The sequence below is a fragment of the Ambystoma mexicanum genome, chromosome 3q (genome assembly GCF_040938575.1).
Source record: "Ambystoma mexicanum isolate Mex_15411 chromosome 3q, UKY_AmexF1_1, whole genome shotgun sequence".
Taxonomy (NCBI): domain Eukaryota; kingdom Metazoa; phylum Chordata; class Amphibia; order Caudata; family Ambystomatidae; genus Ambystoma; species Ambystoma mexicanum.
In genome coordinates this window covers 100,142,730-100,162,638 of record NC_090926.1, presented here as the reverse complement: position 1 = coordinate 100,162,638, position 19,909 = coordinate 100,142,730, and the positions used below count along the sequence as shown (strand labels likewise).

The 19,909-nt window shown below is 52.8% G+C and overlaps 1 protein-coding gene across 2 annotated transcripts in view; it reads right to left on the bottom strand.

The window, feature by feature from the left end:
• LOC138582171 (gametocyte-specific factor 1-like) overlaps positions 1-19,909 on the bottom strand; it is a 933,223-nt gene that overhangs the window by 390,149 nt on the left and 523,165 nt on the right. For both annotated transcript variants that reach the window (XM_069653216.1, XM_069653217.1), the window contains exon 6: positions 2,918-3,001. In XM_069653216.1, coding sequence (XP_069509317.1) covers positions 2,918-3,001 — 84 coding nt within the window. The remainder of the gene's footprint in view (positions 1-2,917; positions 3,002-19,909) is intronic.

Genomic DNA, 19,909 nt, shown 5'->3' with positions numbered 1-19,909 from the left:
GTACTGTCATCCAAATCAATATAATAGATATCGGACTGTGTGGAACACATCACCTTTGTAGACAATCTGGAATTATTTAATATGGTTAAGTCATTGGCATTTATATTGTGCTCCTTTACCCTCCGTGTGGCCCTATGGTCTGACATATCTGAAAGAGTGGGGTATGTGTTTGGTTATGGGGTGAGGGGAAAATGCATGCTTAGCTGATGAGCGCAAACCGGAAACGCCCATAGCTCTGCGGGCAACTTTATATCATACTGTTTTGTGTCTAAACGGGCCTTCCTCTTACCCGAACCAGAGCGTTGGCTCGTGGTTGATGGTGCCGGGGAGGATGCGCCCTGCCTGGCGGCCGTAGAGCCCAACCGTTCGGCGCTCCCGGTGCCAGCGGACTCGCGGTGCTTGGCCTTGTGTTGGACCCCCGTCGCCGGGGCGTCCTCAAAGGCCTTAGAAGACCGCTCGGATTTCTTCCTCATCTTCTCGCCTGGCGGGCTCTTCCCTTCCAGCCAGTTGGCGAGACGTTGATGGCGGTCCTTCATGGTCCGCTCCGACATGTTGCCGCAAAACGCACAGTCCTTCTCCACGTGCGTCTTGTCCTCATGTAGGCAGTAAAGACAAAAGGAGTGTTCGTCTTCCTTAAAGACATTCTGTAGCTGGCATCCAGGGGAGACCCTGAACAGCTTTCCGGGCGTCGAGCTTCCCTTCTCCTGGGCCATGTCCGAGATGGGCCTGAGAAACTTCTGGAGTCCTCCAAAAGCGTAGCTCGACGAAATCTTCACCCTTGAGGGGCGTAGACGAATCCGACACGGGTCCCCGTTGATCAGATGAAGAGTCGGTGGAGCTTGAGGCTCTTTTTGAGAAAAAACAAGAAGCCCGTCAAAGGTCGGCGAACAAAGAAGGCAAAGCTGTTTTGCCACGCAAAGTAAAACACAAGGAGGATATTAACAAAAAGAAATGGTGACTAAACCTGACCAGAGCCAAAAGAAAGAGTATTTGGTCAAGCGGGATTATGTTCGCGGCTAATATAATAGCCTAAAACAGTACCACGTTTATATAGTATAATCGCGGTATAAAAGATAGGGTAGATGCCACTGCCACCAGCCAAGTCTTAGTGTTAAGAGAGCAAAATAAAGCTCAGCGAATAAACGACGTGGATAGGACACAAAAGTGTCGCAATTTTTTCCTATGGAAAATGTCTATATAACTTACCGAGGATTCCCAGCCTGGCGACGGGGAATATTCTAAGCATGTGAATCCATGAAAGATCCAATGCTGGAGAAGTCTCAAAGACAACCCTGTGTCACTGCAATGAAGGTGCTGTGTAACACAAAAAGTTGGGCTCATGGAGTGGTGAGGCGCCAGAGCCCAAGATCACACAAACAGTAGAAATACACATGGCAAAACACATGTAAGAGTGGGGAAAAGGTTCACAATCACTAGGTGGAAAAAATAAACCCCAGAAATCCAGCAAAGCTGCTGAGGGACTCAATAGGTGAGGGAAATTAGCCATAAATGAGAATTCTCCCTAACAAGAAGTACAGACCCCCCCCTCCGGTCTTTACAAGTGTGTTGTACAAAATTCTCAGTAACGCAACCCACACAAGGCAATTGAACAATCCTCCTAACCTGTGTCAAATACCAAAACACTACACCTTTACAGCGTACTTGCAGAGAAAATGTATCCTAAAATAATGATGTGTTATTTATATAGCACTTTCGGAAGGATGAAAAGCAGTTGGCCTTGCCGGGATTCGGGATTGCAGACTCCATATCGCACACAGATCGCAGCAGCAAGCGCTCAAACCTCTGAGCTCTTACCGGCTGCAAGCTTATGTACTGCCCGTTTAGACACAAAACAGTATGATATAAAGTTGCCCGCAGAGCTATGGGCGTTTCCGGTTTGCGCTCATCAGCTAAGCATGCATTTTCCCCTCACCCCATAACCAAACACATACCCCACTCTTTCAGATATGTCAGACCATAGGGCCACACGGAGGGTAAAGGAGCACAATATAAATGCCAATGACTTAACCATATTAAATAATTCCAGAGTGTCTACAAAGGTGATGTGTTCCACACAGTCCGATATCTATTATATTGATTTGGATGACAGTACCATGAAGGAGAAAGTTATGAATCGAAGCAGGGTGCAAACACACTTATTTAAAATTGCTAGCAAAGAAATCTGTCCCTTTCAAGCAGAATGCCAATGGCTGCTCTCCCACCGCTGTCCCCACACTCTCCCCTGTTCATCTTGCCAATCAACACCACACTACCCTTCTGGACTTTGCACACCCCACTTGCCATCCTCCGACTCGCCCACACCCAGCTCCAGTTGTCTGTATCAAGTGTAGCATGCATGTTGCATCTCTCTGCCTGTCACTGATCTGGAAAAGGGACTGCTGCTGGCAGGTCGCCGAGCTTCAGTTCGTCAGCAGTCATTCCAGAATGGGAACTCTCCTTTTTTTATCAATATAATGACTTATCAGTAAGGCCTGTCAGTGGCACACTGTCCTGATGCTGGTGCTAGTAGCGTTATTGACAGCAGCTGCAGAGCAATACTGGTTCTAGTGATTTCCCCGAAAGGCCTTATGCACTTGCACTTCACTCTGGTCCATAACTCAGGCCAACAAGCCCATACAATCCTATAATGTGGGCAACTGCGGCCATAATGCTTAAATGATGGGTTGAATGCGGAATCCAAAAGGACATAGGATTTTATTTTTGCTAGGAGAGAATTACTAGCTGCCAGAACAAGGTGGGTACACCAACCCATATCCGCAACTCAATCGTAAAACCCAAAACATAGTGAGTACCTGGTCAAGTGCAGATCTTCCACCAAAGTACACCATCCTTACCCATTTGGATAAAACGTCTACCAAAATGAGGACTTCAGAATAGTATATAAACTTAACCTTACCCATATCCCAATCTTCATCACATGGTGGAGACTCCCATGTGCTTAAATGAACCTCCTCCCGTTTACAGCTGCTTGACTGATTTACTGAAACAAAGAAAAAAAGATTACATTTTGAAAATATTACACCACGTTTTACAGATACTGCGACCTTACCCTCTCTTCCCACTAACAAGTGCCAAAAGTATTTTTACATATCTGGCTGGTGAGATTTCACTTGTAGAATATTCACTAAAAACCTTTGAGCCTTACTGAAAATACTTTCACTAAGAAATTATACATTTAGGAAAAGGCTCAACAGTTAAGAGGCAGAAGGGAGGCCTTCATTGAAAGCTTCTTCAGACACGGTTTAAAAGTTGTCATTCCATTACATGAGTACACCTGCAACAAAAGTCAAATGCATGCATGCATGAAATTGCAAAGCAGTATAAGATGACAAAATGATACGAACGATTAAAAAGCAAAGTGCAAAGAAAATAAAGCTCAAAATGGTGAAAGAGGGAAATGGAGCGGTTTTAGTTGGGTCACAGTCAATTCGATGCATTCAGGCACAAAGTATGGTCATCCAGTCTTGACCAAAAAGACAAAAATAAGGATTTGCAGCACAGTGTCCATCATATGTGATGAAGCAAATTAGATCAACCCCTCACACCTCAAAATTAGACTTCTGAATATGGCACCTGCTTCAGGCTTTGTAACATGTAACCCTGGACACAAACAGTCACAAAAGTCAAAGGTTGGGTAAAAATGTCAGTAAAACATGCATCAGTTGTGCTTCAAGGTATAGGTATACGTACTGATGGGCATGGCTCAAGGAGCCTGCGGATGAGGACATGAGGGGCAAGAGCTCGGCAAGCGGCCTAAAATCAGCTATCCTGTAATGAGAGGCACCATGAACAAAAGGTAGCCAGCCCTGGTGATGCTGGGGAAAGACTAGAAACATCTGTGTCGTGAGGCATGATCTTGAATGGACAGATCCTCTGCAGTCTTTGCAGAGCAGAGCAGTCATCTTGGGCTGTGCTGGGCAATGCATGAGAGCAACAGGCGGTCGTCATTTGGCAGAGACGCCGGGGGTGCTCCAGAGATATTAGCTCCCTTGCCACCAGAGTTCACCAACAATGGAAAGCGCTCAGAGCGCCTTAACATGGCAGCTGAGTCGTGATTTGTGGAAGAACCATCGAAAGTGGGAGCAGAGGTGTCTGGGGATGCCCCAAAGATTGAGTGTTTTATTATTTGTATTGCGCACCAGACCAGTCGGTATCAGGGCGCATCGCATAAGAAAACTTACAGCTTAGTTACACATTAGGGCAGTACATATGCAATACAATACACATGAGTTATTCAGCAAAAGAGGCAATATACATGCAGTGGATACAGAGAGATAAGAGCAGCATAACATATGCAAGAATATGGGCATATACAATGGCCAAGTATATAGCAAGTGAAGTTTATAGATAACGTGCAAGGATACTTAGGAGACATTCAATCTGAAATGATTTACAATGTAGACCCAAGGGTCAGTGATGAAGTCATGGAGAGGACATTACTTGTCCGCATCTTTGAGCCATCCTCTAAGATTCTGGCAGAAGTTGGGGTAGGATTGATCTGCTCTCAGTGGAGCGGGTAGGGAGTTCCAGAATTGAGCAAACTTGACCGGGAAGCTGCACCCCCCAAACCCCCCTAATCTAGAGTGTTTAAATCTTGGGACTAAGAGGCAGTTAGTGTTAGATAATATGGAGATTCTTGATGAGAATTTCACATGGTGCCACCTTGTTCAGGAATTTCTAAGTTATTGAAGCAACTTTTAGCTTAATTTTGTCGTGGGTTGAGAGCCAATTATTTAATCTTCTAGTTTCGGAGATGTGGTCACACCTACCAATTCTGAGTGCTGCTCTAAGGGCATTGTTCTGGAGGAATTAGATTTTCTTGATAGTTTGTTTGATAGCCCTGATGTACAGTGCATTACAATAGACTAGCTTTGACAAAATTGGCGTGCTCCTAGTAGGTGGTTGGATTCCAGGTGTTTTTGTATTTGTGAATAGGCCATCTTGTATATGATTTTTAGAAGAAAAGGCACTGTTGTAATCAGCCGCTAGTTGTTGGGTATAGCTGAGTCTAAGCTCTGTTTTTTAAGTAATAGGAGCACCCAAGATTCTTTGAGGTTGCTTGGGATAATGCCTGAAGAGAATGAGGCATTGATGAGTTTTGTAATAAAAAGGGGCCAAGTCTCTGTCTGTATCCTTTATGAGTTGGGCAGGGCATTGATTGCCCTGACAGTTTGAAGGTTTAAGCGATAGAATGTTTTTCAGTCTCAATTATGGTGGCTTTAGAGAACTTAAAAGTGTGGGGGCACAACAGAGTTGCTAGGTGGAGAGGCGACTATGGGAGGCATAGTGGAGGTTAATTAGGCTTTTTTCTTGGCAATTCTTACTTGTAAAGTCGTAACTTTATTGACTAGAGCTTGCTATATGTTGAGCACCATGGTTCATCTTTTACGCAGTTGTCTGGCACTGGGATTGGAGCTTCTAGCTCTTTCAGGATAACAGAGTGTGGGTCTCGATATTACAGGGAGGCCAGAGGAAAACCCGGACACTCTGGCAGTGGTGAGTCGGTGTTACCACCCCCCTGGATGATACTGAGGGTAGGATTAGCAGTGTCTGGAGGCCCACCCGAGAATGGCAATGGTTAAAACGTAAGGTAGTGTTAGGGAGAATTCTCAATCCATGGCTAATTTCCCTTACCTATAGAGTCACCCAGCAGCTTTGGTGGATTTGAGGGGTTTATTTTTTTCTCCTGCTAAGAGTGAGACCCCTTTTCCCTCTCTTAGACAGATTGCTAGTGTATGTTTTAGACTATCTTGTGTGCTTATGGTCTGTGGGGATTTGCTCACCCTCATAGGACCCATCTTTTTACATGTGTGGTACACAGCACCCTCTGTGCCGTACCACAGGGGTGTCGTAGCGACCCCCAAACAGACTCCATACCCTGGGACTGACTACTGTCTCCCAGGGCATGTAAAGTCCCCATTGACTTTACTAGTCATTCTTTATGAGCAAACCCAGTACAACCCATCTTAATATGGAAATACTGGAAAGGGTTAATAGTTTTTCCCTAGTGTTCATTTTCGAGGGGGTACCGTACAGTCCCCCTCAAAAGTTTTTGGCTGGTGGCAGTGGTTTCTACCATAAATATTCGACCGCAAATATTTTCCCATGGGATTTTCCCATTGTTCGAGGCTACCACATTTACTGACAGCCTCTAACATACCGCCGGTTTATTTGGAACAAGTTACTTACCTGTAACTGTTGTTCTCCAGCATGGGTCTGGCATGGATTCACATGCTCATGAATATTCCCCGTCGTCAGGCTGGGAATCCTCGGTAAAGAAAAAACCAGTATCAGTTTCGTTTCTGATCTGTCTTTCGTAGCAATAACCAATCACTGGTCTCTGCGTCATACTGACCACAGCCAATGACTGCCCTCTACCTAAGCACCGCCTCTGGCAGCCATCTTCAGATTTGGAAGCACGTGAAGTGGCAGTATGACCAAGTGAAGAGCCGCAGAGGGGTAGGCGGGAGGGTTCGCATGTGAATCCATGCCAGACCCATGCTGGAGAACAACAGTTACAGGTAAGTAACTTGTTCCTTCTCCAGCATGGGGTCTGGCATGGATTCACATGCTCATGAATAAAGAATACATAGCAGTACACACATGCACAACCACGGGAGGTGGCAAAGGCTCAACATTAAGCATCACAACAACTCAACATTAAGCATCTTACCTCCTCACCAGGCTCACCTCAGGCGAACAGGTTGCGCAGCACTGCTTGGCCGACCCTGGACTCCTCCCTGGAATCCCGGTCGACGCAGTAGAATTTCGTGAAGGTGTGCGTCGACCTCCACGTAGCAGCCCTGCATATGTCCAGCAGGGGCACACCAGATAGGAACGCCGTGGTAGCTGCGATCGCTCTGGTGGAATGGGCTCTCGGACGGCCAGGCAGCGGTCGGTTTGCCAACCGGTGACAGTACATGATACAGCCGGAGAGCCATCTGGAGATGGAAGCCTTCGAGAGAGCCTTCCCCTGATTGACAGGTCCAAAGTTCACAAAGAGTTGTGACGTCTTCCGAAAACCCTTCGTGCGATCCACGTAGAACTTCAGCGCTCTAGCTACATCCAGCGAGTGCAAAGTCCTCTCAGCCGGCGACGAAGGCGACGGGAAGAACACAGGTAACACCAAGGGTTCGTTGAGATGGAAGTCCGACGGTACCTTGGGCATGAAGGAGGGGTGCGTCCTGAGCACTACCCTCGTGTCGTGGAAAGTCAAGTACGGGGCTTTGCAGGAAAGGGCCTGGATCTCACCCACTCGTCGTGCGGAGGTGATGGCCACGAGAAAAGCTGTCTTCCACGATAGAAACTTCAACGGGGCCGAGTGCAGAGGCTCGAACGGAGGTCCCATGAGCTTGGTCAGCACCACGTTGAGCTCCCACGCCGGGGCCGGAGCCTTCACCGGCGGGAACGATCTGAATAGTCCCTTCATGAACTCTTTCACCAGACGATGAGACCACAAGGACGTCCGCCCCGTGGTTCTGGTGTATCGGGAGATCGCAGCAAGATGAATCTTGATGGACGCGTGTGCCAGTCCAGCTTTGGCCAGCGTCAGCAGGTACGGCAGTACTTGGGGAGCCGTAATCCGTAGAGGGTTAATCTTCTGTGCGTGGCACCAGACAGAGAACCTCTTCCATTTGTGTCCGTAGCATTTAAGAGTCGAGGACGCCCTGGCCTTTGCAAGAACCTCTCTGCAATCGGCCGGTATGTCGTATCCTCCAAACTCTAGCGCTGCAGGAGCCAGGCCTGCAAGTTCAGCGACTTCGGGTCGTGGTGGAGGATGGCGCCTCCTTCCCTGGAGAGTAGGTCTGCGTCCGCCGGCAGCTTGATCGGCGGGGACGCTGACAAGTCCAGAAGGTCCGGGAACCATATCTGCCTCGGCCACGCAGGTGCGACGAGGATCATCCTGCACCGTGACCTCTTGAGCTGGTTGACGAGCCGGATTAGCAGAGGCAAGGGAGGGAACGCGTAGAGGAACAGGCCCTCCCAGGGGAACGAGAAAGCATCGCCCATGCTCCTCGTCTGGGGAAACCTGCTGGCGAACCTCCGGCACTTGGTGTTCGTCGCCGTCGCGAACAGGTCGATCTGGGGTGTGCCCCACCGTCGGAAGAGGCGATCCACTAGATCCTGCCGTAGTTCCCACTCGTGGCACGAGCGCAGCTCCCTGCTGAGTGAGTCGGCGATGGTGTTTTTTATCCCTGCCAGATGAAACGGCACCAGAAAAATCCCTTGGGCGACGGCCCAATGCCACAGGTCCTGCGCCTCCTTGGACAGCGCTGGGGACCTGGTTCCGCCCTGTTTCCTGATGTAAAACATGGTGGTGGTGTTGTCGGTGAAGATCCTCACCACCTTGCCCTTCAGGGACGGAAGGAAGGACCTGAGGGCCCAAAACACTGCACGGAGCTCCAGGACGTTGATATGCAGGGACTTCTCCGTCGGGAGCCAGAGTCCCCTCGCGTGCAGATTTTCGGTGTGCGCTCCCCACCCTTCCAGGGAGGCATCCGTGGTCACAGTCTCCTGGTGGGCTGGGGTCTGGAAGTCCATGCCCGCCGTCAGATGCGCGCGGGTGCCCCACCACCGTATCGCTCGCCGGAAACTCTCGTCGAGCTTGATCCTTTCCTCGAAGCTGCCCGTCGTCTGGATCCAGCGCGCATCCAGGAATTCTTGCAACGGGCGCATCCGGAGCCTGCACATGGGAATGAGGTAGATGCAGGAAGACATCATCCCGAGGAGGGACTTGATGGATCTCACTTTGGCCGCGTCGGCCACCAGCATCCGTTGCACCTTGCCCAAGATGGTCCTGGTCCTCTCCTCCGACGGGGAGGCCAGAAGGGACACTGTGTCGAGCCTCGCTCCCAGAAACAGTGCGACTTGCGCGGGCACCAGGTGGGATTTGGTGTAGTTCACGGAGAATCCCAGGTCCGTGAGGAGTTGGACGGTCCTTGCCGTGTGGACCACGGCGAGCTCCTTCGTCTTGGCGCGGATGAGCCAGTCGTCCAGGTAGGGGTAGACGTGAATCCCCTCGCGGCGCAGCTGCGCCGCCACCGGTGCGAGGCACTTGGTGAATACCCTGGGTGCCGACCGCAGTCCGAAGGGAAGGGCTTTGAACTGGTAATGCCGCCCTTGGACCACGAACCTGAGGAATTTTCGGTGCCCCTTTAGGATTGGAATGTGGAAGTAGGCATCCTCCAAATCCAACGACGACAGGAAGTCTCCTTCCTCCAGTTGACCCAGGACGTGCTGTAAGGTGACCATCCTGAACTTCTGCGCCTTGATGAACTTGTTCAGCCGTCGCAGGTCTAGGATGGGGCGCCATCCTCCCGTCTTCTTCTTCACGAGGAAGTATCGCGAGTAGACTCCGGAGCCCCGAAGCCTCTTTGGGACGAGTTCGATGGCGCCCTTTCTGAGCATCGCCTTTACCTCCAGGAGAAGTTGAGGGACGTGAAGTTCTCTCCTGGCCACGGGGGGGACGCGCGGGCACCTTCTTTGAAACTCGAGCGCGTGGCCCCGGGCCAGGGCATCCAGCACCCAACAGTCGGTGGAGATGGACTCCCACACGCTGACGAAGCCCGCCAGCCGGCCTCCCACCGGGGTGCTTCGGTGGGGGCCCGACCCCACGGCCGGTTCAATCCTGCTTGGACGCGGCCTTGCCGCCTTGACCTCCTTGGCGACGACGGCGGGGTCCGCTAGACTTGCCTCGTCCTCTGTAGGCCTCTTGCGACGACGAGCGGGCCGCTTGACGGTAGGAAGCGAAACCGCCACCGGAACCTTTGGAGGCGCCCTTGCCTCCGCCGCTCCGAAAGGGCGTCCGTCGTTGCTGCAGGACTCCCAGGGCCCGGGCCGTCTCAGTATCCGCCTTGATGGCCTGGAGGGAATCGTCCACCGTCTTCCCAAACAGGTTGTTCCCGTCGAAGGGCATGTCCAGGACTCTGGTCTGGACGTCCTGCCGAAAATCCGTAGCTTTGAGCCATCCACGACGTCGAAGGCAAACGCCGTTGCCTAGCTGGCGGAACCCCGCGTCGGCGATGTCCGTCGCCACGGTGATGGCGTGGTCCGAAGCCACTTCACCTTCCTGGAGGATCTCAAGGGCCTCAGCCCTCTTGTCGTCCGGCAGAAAATCCAGCAGGGGAGCCATCTTGTACCAGAGCTCCCTGTCGTAGCGGGCCACGATAGCCAAGGCGTTGGCCGCTTTAATCGTCGTCGCTGCCGACGAGATGACTCTACGTCCCATAGCATCCAATTTCTTTCCCTCGCCGTCCGGCGGGGAAGTCGATGTGGAGGCCGCACCCCCCCCCGCTTTCTTCCTGGCCGCCGCGGAGACGACGGAGTCCGGGGTAGGCTGCGCCCGGAGGCATAGGGGGGCCGTGTCCGGGACCCGGTACTTCTTCTCGTACCGGTCTCTTCTAGCTGGCGTCGTGGAAGGGTTCTTGAGGAGGGAAAGACCCTCATCCCAAATGTCGTCCAACAGAGGCACTGCGAGGACCGTCTTCCTCTTGGCCTCGCGCCGCTGATAAAGGAAGCCTTCCTTTTTCTTCTCCTCGGGGCAGAGTTGAAAAAGCTCGGAAGCCCTGGAGATCATGGAATGGAAGGATCCGATCTCGTCGGGCGGAGAAGCCCTGGTGGGGGGCGACGACGGAAAATCCTCGTCGTATGCCTCGTCGTCCGTACCCGTCGCTGCCGTGTCAGTCCCCGTATCATCCCCTCGGGTGGACGGGGAGGAGGGCTGGACGGGGCGCGACGGTTGAAAAGGAGGTGGAGGATGGATCCTTCTTTTCTTGGCAGGGGGAACACCAGAAGGTCCCGGTTCTGGATCCCCCGACGGGAGAGGTTCCTCCGTCGGTAACGGTAGCCTCGTCCTTATCTCAGTGCATAAGGACTGTATGGCCAACAAAATGCCCGCCGAGTTGTCTCGCGGCGCTGGCAGAGGGGAATCCGACGGGCGAGCAGGGGCCCCGTCGGCATCCTCGACGATGTCGTCGTCGTCGCCTGCGTCGGCACCCATTCCGACGGGCTGGTCTTGTTCCACGCCTAGGCCGTGGCTTAAGACCTCGACCAGCTCTTCTTCTGAGGTTGAGGCCGAATCTACGACGACGCCCTGCCCCCCCTTCTTCTCCACGGAGGTTTTCACGGGGGTCCTATCGATGGGCATAAAAGAAGACTCCCTCCGAGGAGGCAGGGAGATTCTGGGCCCTGAGGTCGCCACCACTGGAGTAGCCTCCACAGGCTGGGCCAGGGCCGCCGCGACCGTTTCGATAGAGGGCTTGGTCGGATGGATCAAGGCCTTCACCACCCTAGGTGCGCTCACCGCCTTGTCCTTGAGGGAGGGGGCACTGCCACGCTCCTCCTCTGCCTTCGAGCTCGACCGGGGCCTCTCCAGGAGCTTCGCCGGGTGCTCGGCCTTCCTCTTACCCGACCCAGAGCGTTGGCTCGTGGTTGATGGTGCCGGGGAGGGTGCGCCCTGCCTGGCGCCCGTAGAGCCCGACCGTTCGGCGCTCCCGGTGCCAGCGGACTCGCGGTGCTTGGCCTTATGTTGGGCCCCCGTCGCCGGGGCGCCCTCAAAGGTCTTAGAAGACCGCTCGGATTTCTTCTTCTTCTCGCCAGACGGGCTCTTACCCTGCAGCCAGTTGGCGAGACGTTGATGACGGTCCTTCATGGTCCGTTCCGACATGTCGCCGCAAAACGCACAGTCCTTCTCCACGTGCGTTTTGTCCTCATGAAGGCAGTAAAGGCAGAAAGAGTGTTCGTCCTCCTTAAAGACGTTCTGCAGCTGGCATCCAGGGCAGACCCTGAACAGCTTTCCGGGCGTCGAGCTTCCCTTCTCCTGGGCCATCTCCGAGACCGGGCCTGAGAAGCTTCTGGAGTCCTCCGAAGCGTAGCTCGACGAAATCTTCACCCTTGAGGGGCACAGATGAATCCGACACGGGTCCCCGTAGATCGGATGTAGTATCGGTGGAGCTTGAGGCTCTTTGACCGAAGAATCGAAGTTTTTGTGAAAAAAGCGCGAAAAAATAGCACTAACGCTCGAGAGCAATAGCACGAGGATCCCAACACATGAACGTGCGGTAAAAATCTGAAGATGGCTGCCAGAGGCGGTGCTTAGGTAGAGGGCAGTCATTGGCTGTGGTCAGTATGACGCAGAGACCAGTGATTGGTTATTGCTACGAAAGACAGATCAGAAACGAAACTGATACTGGTTTTTTCTTTACCGAGGATTCCCAGCCTGACGACGGGGAATATTCATGAGCATGTGAATCCATGCCAGACCCCATGCTGGAGAATAATAACTTTACTCTGGTAGGTTTTTATTGCCAGAACTTTGGTTTAATTTCTTTCTCGTGTCTTTCTCTATAGTCCTAAACCAGGTCGGGGATCCTTTGTTCGTCCTTTTGGCGGGCTTCTGCACAGAAGCCCTTCTTTAGGCGCCACCGAGTCTGGGTTAGACAGGATGTGTGGGAGGGGGAATAGGCACCCTGGACAGGGTTGCCTACGCAGCCCAAGTCGTACTCTGCCCTGATAGGCTGGGGGGTTCTCCCGCCGGGAGAGCCACCCCACTGTGTGTGAGTGACAGCTATGCTGTATGAATGGGGGTCTTGCTGCATAAAATCAGGGTCCTGAGGACTGGAGGACAAGACGTCGCCACTGGAACTAAGAAGCCGAAGAGGAGAGAAGCCAAAGACCTCTGCAACAACTGAACCACCGGTGAAGCCCTGCTGCAGCGCCTCACCACTTTTCTCCACACGACGAGAGAAGATCTTCATCTGCAAGAGCCTTCTTCCCTTGAGCTGGTGGGGCCAACCAGTTTGCCAATCACCTTCCAGGACCTGCCTTGGTCGAATCGCCAGTGCCCCTCACTCTGAGACCAGATAGCCAGGCACCTGTCCACCACGACCACGATTTAAAGGAGCGTACCTTTTAATCCATTTCGGCATCACCGCGGCTGGCTTCTTCCCTGGGCAGTGCAGTAACTTGAACCTTCCTCCACGAAGAGAGCCTCTCTTTCTCTGCTGGACAACACGAACTGCAGGAACGGCCAGGAACCACCGCAGGAGCTGCTTCCACTTTTTCAGGTACATTGTTCCGCCAGGCCTCCCATTTCGCGGGGTACTGCTAAAGGTGTTTGAAATCCTTTACCTACCTCCTGGGTTAGCCGCCCCTATCAACTAACATTATCTTTTACCTTCTGCACCCTCCTTTTTAATCGTTAAACCAAAGACTTGACTGCAGCTACTATAACACTTTGATCCTGGGCACATTGCCCTGTACCACTAACTCTGGCACAGGCCTATTGACTTTGGCTAAATCTGTTACAACTGCCTTCACTAAATTGCTTTTCATCGTCAACTGTGTTGGTGCACCAAAAACTCTTATAACCACTCCTTCCCTCTTAAGTATTGGTGTCACGGTACCTGCCCCCAGACACCAGGAACTGACCAACCAGCCCAGGGTATTGGCACCCATGGGGACCTCCAAGGTCCCAATGGATTCCCTAAGGGATCCCTGGACTCGGTCCTGGCGCTGTTGGCGCCAGGCTCATGCTGCCATCTCAAGTAAGGCAGGTTTCAAAAGGGAGAGAACCACGTGCAGACCAGTCTGAGGCAGGTTGAAGGGACTACTTTACCAATGGCCTACTTACTAGGGTGTGGTTGGAGGGACTACTTTACCTGGGAACTACTTCTCCAAGACTATATAAACCACACCTACAGTACAGAACATGCTTCGCGTTAGTCCAGGCCTGTCTTCAGCCACAACCGTCCCGTCCTCTCGAGTTACCTGCAAGGAAGAAGGAGAGAGAAGAGAACAGAACATGACTCTTACCTGATGCTCCATCTCGGTCGTACCGAGTCACTGCTTCTGCAGAGCTGCAAAGGAAAAGACACCAGGTTAGCAGCGCAACACTAATACTTACCAGAAGGCTGCTCATTCCAGCGATCCATTGAAGCACCATCACTCGATCACCGCTCCATCATCCGATCGCTGCTCTGGAGCTGCCGCATAAGCATGTGAATCCATGCCTGATCCAAAGCTGGAGAAGTTACAAGTTACTTACCTGTAACTTGTTCTCCAGCATGGGTCTGGCATGGATTCACATGCTCTTGAATATTCCAAACTGTATTTCCCCTCTAAACCAATCGCTGTACTCTGGGTCATACTGCCCCCAGCCAATGACTGTCCCTGCCCAAGTCCCTCCTCTGGAAGCCATCTTCATATTTGGTAAGCACGTAAAGTGGCACTATGAGCAAGAAGAGCCGCAGAGGGGTAGGGAGGGTTTGCATGTGAATCCATGCCAGACCCATGATGGAGAACAATAGTTACAGGTAAGTAACTTGTAACTTCTCCAGCTTTGGATCAGGCATGAATTCACATGCTCATGAATAACGAATACATAGCAGTAACACATTACACAACTAAGGGAGGTTGTGTAAGGCTCAACAGAAGCAATACCCTTACCTCTGGAACAGACTTACGTCAAGCTAACAGGTTACATAGCACTGCTTGGCCGAGCCTGGACTCCTCTCTGGAATCCCTGTTGACGCAGTAGAAACTCGTAAAGGAGCGTGTAGACCTCCACTTATCACCCCTGCAAATGTCCAGAAGGGGCACACCAGACAAGAACGCTGTTGTTGCAGCAATCACTCTTGTGGAATGGACTCTCGGACGGCCGGGCAGCGGTCGGTTGGTCAACCGGTGAAAGTGTGCGATACAGCCGGAGAGTAACCTGGAGATGGAATCCTTGGACAAGGACTTCTCATGGTTCACAGAGTAAGTCCACGAAGAGTTGAGAAGTTTTCCGAAAAACTCTTCGTGCGTGCCACCTAGAACTTCAGAGAACCTGCAACGTCCAGCGAGGGCAAGGCCCTTTCAGCCGGTGACGAAGGCTTCAGAAAAACACAGCTAAAACCAAAGGCTTGTTGCAGTGGAATTTCAGTACCTTTGGCATGAAGGAGGGGTGTGTCCGTAGCACCACCCTCGACTCGTGGCAAGTCAGTTATGGCTGGTTGCAGGATAGGGCCTGGATCTCACCCACCCTCTTGGCAGAGGTGATGGTCACACGAAAAACGTTTTCCATGAGAGAAACTTGAGGGGGGCCTGATGCATAGGCTCGAGGGAGGCCTGATGCATAGGCTCGAGGGGGGCTCCCATGAGCCTTGTCAGCACCACGTTGAGTTCACATGCCGGAGCAGGAGCCTTCACCGGTGGGAAAGATCGAAACAGTCCTTTGAGGAACTCATGGACGAGACGGTGGGACCAAAGAGAGGATCTTCCTTGAGACCTGGTGTAGCGGGAGATAGCGGCCAGATGCACCTTGAAAGAGGCGTGCGCCAGCTGCTCCTTGGCCAAGGAAAACAAATATGGAAGAACCTTCAGCCTAGTGACCCTCAATTTTTCTGCGATCAGCACCACATAGCGAAAAGCTTCCACTTGTGACCTTAGCACTTAACCCTCAGGCCTTGGCAAGCACCTCCCTGCAGTCCACAGGCAACTGGTATCCTCCAAACTCTAGGGCTGCAGGAGCCAAGCCCTCTTGTTTCAGCAATCCTGGTTGGTGATGCATTATTGCGCCTCCTTCTCTGGCGAGCAGATGCGAGACCCCTGGCAGCTTGGCCAGAGGCGACGCAGAAGGACCAGGTATCAAATCTGCCTCGGCCACGCCTGGGCAAGGAGTAATCCAGCATTGGCAGGGTTTTGAGATGACTGATGACTTGCAGCAGGAGAGGCAACGGGGGGTGGGGGATTGGGTGTGTACAGAAAACAGGCCTTCCCACGGGAAGGAGACTGCGTCCCCCATGCTCCTCTTCTGGTGGAACCTGCTGGCAAATTTCTGGCATTTGGAGTTCGCCACCGTTGCAAACAGGTCTGGGCCTGCCACACTTGATGACGATGCTGTCCACCTTGTCCTGCCAAAGTTCCCACTCGTGGCAGGAGCGCAACTCCCTGCTGAGGGAGTCGGTGATGGTGTTCTTCACTCCTGCCAGGTGAAAGGGGATGAGGAACATCACTTATTCAACGGCCCAGTGCCACAAGTTCCGCACCTCTTTGGAGAGTGCTGGGGATCGAGTGCCCCCAGCATCCGGATGTAGAAAATTGTGATTGTGTTCTCCGTGAAGATCCTCACCACCTTGCGCTTCAGGGATGGCCCGCAGCTCTAGGCTATTGATGTGGACATCCTTCTCTTAAGGCAGCCTCAGGCCTCTGGCATGCAGATGTCCGGTGTAGGCTCCCCAGCCCTCCAGGGAAGTGTTCATGGTGACCGTCTCCTTGTATAGGGGTTTTGAAAGCCTGTACCCAAGGCAATTTTGGAATGTACGCCCCACCACCTTACCGCCAGACAGAACTCTTCACTTGTATCCAGCGAGCGTCCAGGAACTCCTGAAGAAGTCGATTCTGCAACCTGCATATCCGGATGAGGTAGATGCATGACAACTACATGCTCCTCAGCGACTTGATGGCCTGCACCGTGGCAGTCTTCATTGACAACAGCCTTTGTGTACCTTCCCCAGCACAGACGCTATCCTCTCCTCCAAGGGCGACGCTAGGCAGGAGACCGTGTTGAGCCTGGCTCCTAGGAACAACGCGTTTTGCAATGGTGTCAAACAGGACTTCAGATAATTGATGGAGAACCCCAGATCAATCAGCAGCTAGACGGTTGTCTGTGTGTTCGACAGCTATTCCTCTTGAATTAGCCCGGATGAGCCACTTCGAGGTACGGGTACACGTGTATCCCTAGTAGACAGATAGGCCGCCACTGGTGCCAGGCACTTCGTGAAGACCCTGGTAACTGACTTTAGGCCGAAAGGGAGGGCCTTTAACTGGTAGTGCCTTCCCTCACCACCAAGCGTAGGAACTTTCGATGCTTCCGGTGAATGGGGACATGGAAGTAGGCGTCCTCCAGATCCAGAGAAATTAAGAAGTCTCCTTACTCCAGCGGGCCGAGTATGTGCTGCAACGTGATCATCCTGAATTTGGGATGTGAGGAACTTGAGACGCAGCAGGTCTAGGATGGGCCTCCAACCGACACAGCCCCCCCCCCCCACCCCAGTTGTCATTTTGACCAAGAAATATCTGGAGTAGACTCTGGAGCTGTCTTGGAACTAGCTCCATCGCCCCTTTGTGTAGCATGGCCCGTACTTCCAGCAGGAGCTGACGGATGTGCAGCTTCTGCCGGGTCACCGGAAGGATAGGCGTACACTTTTGCTGCAACTCCAGGTTATGTCCGTGGGACAGCATCCAGCACCGATCTGTGGGTGGAGAGCTTTTCCCACTTGCTGACTAATCCGGTCAGCCGGCCTCCCACCAGGGTGCATGGGTGGGGGCCCGACCTCCTGGCGGGTTCAGTCCCGATTTCCGCCTTGGGGGAGACTACGGCACTGATCACCACCAAAAGCCTTGGAACTGCCTCTGTGGCCCTCCTGGGTCATGGACCAGGAGGGCCGACAGTACGAGGATCCCCCACTGAAACCTTTCGTCGATCCGCCAGACTTTCCTCGGGAGGTGCGAAAGGAAGAGCGGTGCTGTTGGCGAGTACCCTGGGCACGAGCCATATCAGTCTTGATGGCCTGCAAGGACTCGGCAACGGCCTTCCCGAAGAAGTTATCCCTGAAGGGCATGTCCAGTACCCTTGTCTGGATCTCCTGGTGGAAATTGGTGGCCTTCAGCCAGCCTCAACGACTGAGGCAGACACCGTTCCCCCATCTGCCGGAAAACCTGCGTCAGTGATGTCCAGGGCCAATGTAATGGCATGGTCCAATGCAACTTGACCTTCCTGGAGGAGTGCAATTGCCTCCACCAGCTTGTGTTTGGGTAGGAATTCCAGAATCTGGGCCAGTGTGTACCACAGTTCCCCATCGTACCGGACCAGGATCGCCAATGTGTTGGCTGCCTTGATTGTCGACGCCGGAGTAAATTACCTTTCTCCCCATGGCATCCAACTTCCTCCCCTCACTGTCCAGAGGGTTGAGCCTACCTCTTCCTGGCAGCCGCCAACACCACTGACACCACTGAGTCCGGCAATTGTTGCAACCGTAGGCACTTGGGTGCAGACTCTGGCACTAAGTACTTTTTCTCCAGCCTATCCCGCTTGGCCATGTCCAAGCAAGGATTTTTCAGGAGGGCTAGGCCTTCTTCCCACACGTCATCCAGGATGGGCACCGTCATGATGGTCTTCCTCTTGGCCTCTGGTATAGGAAGCCCTCTTTGGTCTCTTCGGTCGTCAGCTGGAAAAGTTCAGAAGCTTTAGCGAGCATGGCATGAAACAACCCCACCTCATCCAGTAGGGACACCACTGGTTGCAACAATCTGCCGGCAGTGACCAGGTCATCCTCGCCGTCTCCATCAGAGGGAGGGCACCCGGCACGTGTGTGGAGGTTGATGTTGGGGCGCCGGATGGCTCTTCCTCTTTTTAGCCGGAGGCTGATCTGGAGACGTAAGGGCCGGAAGCATCCTCTTCTGGATTTCTGACACCAGCATGTGCAGGGTCGAAAGGATGTCCAGGGATACATCTCTCGGCTGAGCAGACGTGGTCGGCACACTAGGCCCCACGCCGTCTCCTTCGGCCTTGCCGTCCTCCGCGTCCTCGTGGATCTTGTGCAGGGACTCCAAGTCCTAGTCGTCAAAGGACGAAACATCCATGTCTCATGTCCATGCCTGTGGCTGGCCTGGGACTTCGTCACACCCCACCGCCCCACCCCACTTCTTGCATCCTGAGGGGTTGCAACATGGCTCAGGAATAGCATTTTTTTATCTGGTGTGCCAGCAGACTTCACTGCCCCAGCTGAGGCCTCTCGCCTCGTGGGCAGGGACACCCTGGGCGCAGTAGGGGCCATCTTCACGGGTTCAGCACCTTTAGCGGCCGCCACCAGCTCAATCGGCGACAAAGATTTCTCCTGTGCTGCCTGGGCCTTCATGGGCAGGCCGGTCGTAATTTCCTCCAACCTAGGCTTGTCGGGCTTCTCCCGCCGCTTAGCCGGTCGACTTCCTTTTTGAGGACAAGCCCAATTGATGGAGGCAGATGGTGATCGCGCTGTTCCCATCGAGGGACCCACTTGCGCGGCATCCCTGATGGAAGTAGACTCATTGTACGTGGCATCGTCTTGGTCCCCCACGGATGCTGCACCATCAAAGGACTTAATGCACACTCTTCGGACTGGCCGGTCCTCGATGAAGCATGCTTGAGGCACGGGGCAGAGGCCTTGGTGCTTAGCCACGTCGCCAGTCTACTGTGTCGATCCTTCATCATTCTCTTGGACAAGCCAAGGAGGATCTTGGAATAGTTTTCTTTGTGGTCCGGGTGAAGGCAGTAAAGGCATTGTAGGTGTTTGTCCTCCACAAACACGTACGGCCGTCCGCATAGGGTGCTGAGCTCCAAAAGGGAACTTCCTTCCTTCGATGTCATTGTCAGAGGTGCGGAGTAGGCCTGATGACCTTCTGGAAACTGATGAAAATTTGATGATCCCTGCCCTTTAGGGACACTGAAATTCACTGACAAACCAATTCCCGCTTTTCGTCAGATGGTGAAGAGCACAAAGGCTCCGTTTTGACTAAAATGGGACTCGTCAGTCAAAAAAGCGTGAAAACCATACAATAGCTCACAGAGCAAAACTCGTGGACTCCCAAAACATGAGCTTGCGGTATAACTCCGAAGACGGCTGCCAGAGGAGGGGCTTAGGGAGAGGGCAGTATGACCCAGAGCTCAGTGATAGGTTTATAGGAGAAACACAGTTTGGAATATTCATGAGCATGCGAATCCATGCCAGACCCCATGCTGGAGACGATCCTTCGATGCGTGTAAACTTAAGTGAGGAGAACCACAAATATATTTCCTTTCCAGCGAAATTGGAGGGTCTAGCCGAGAGTAAGGCCTTTTTCTCATTTTCAGCTCAAGGACTAGTTTGAT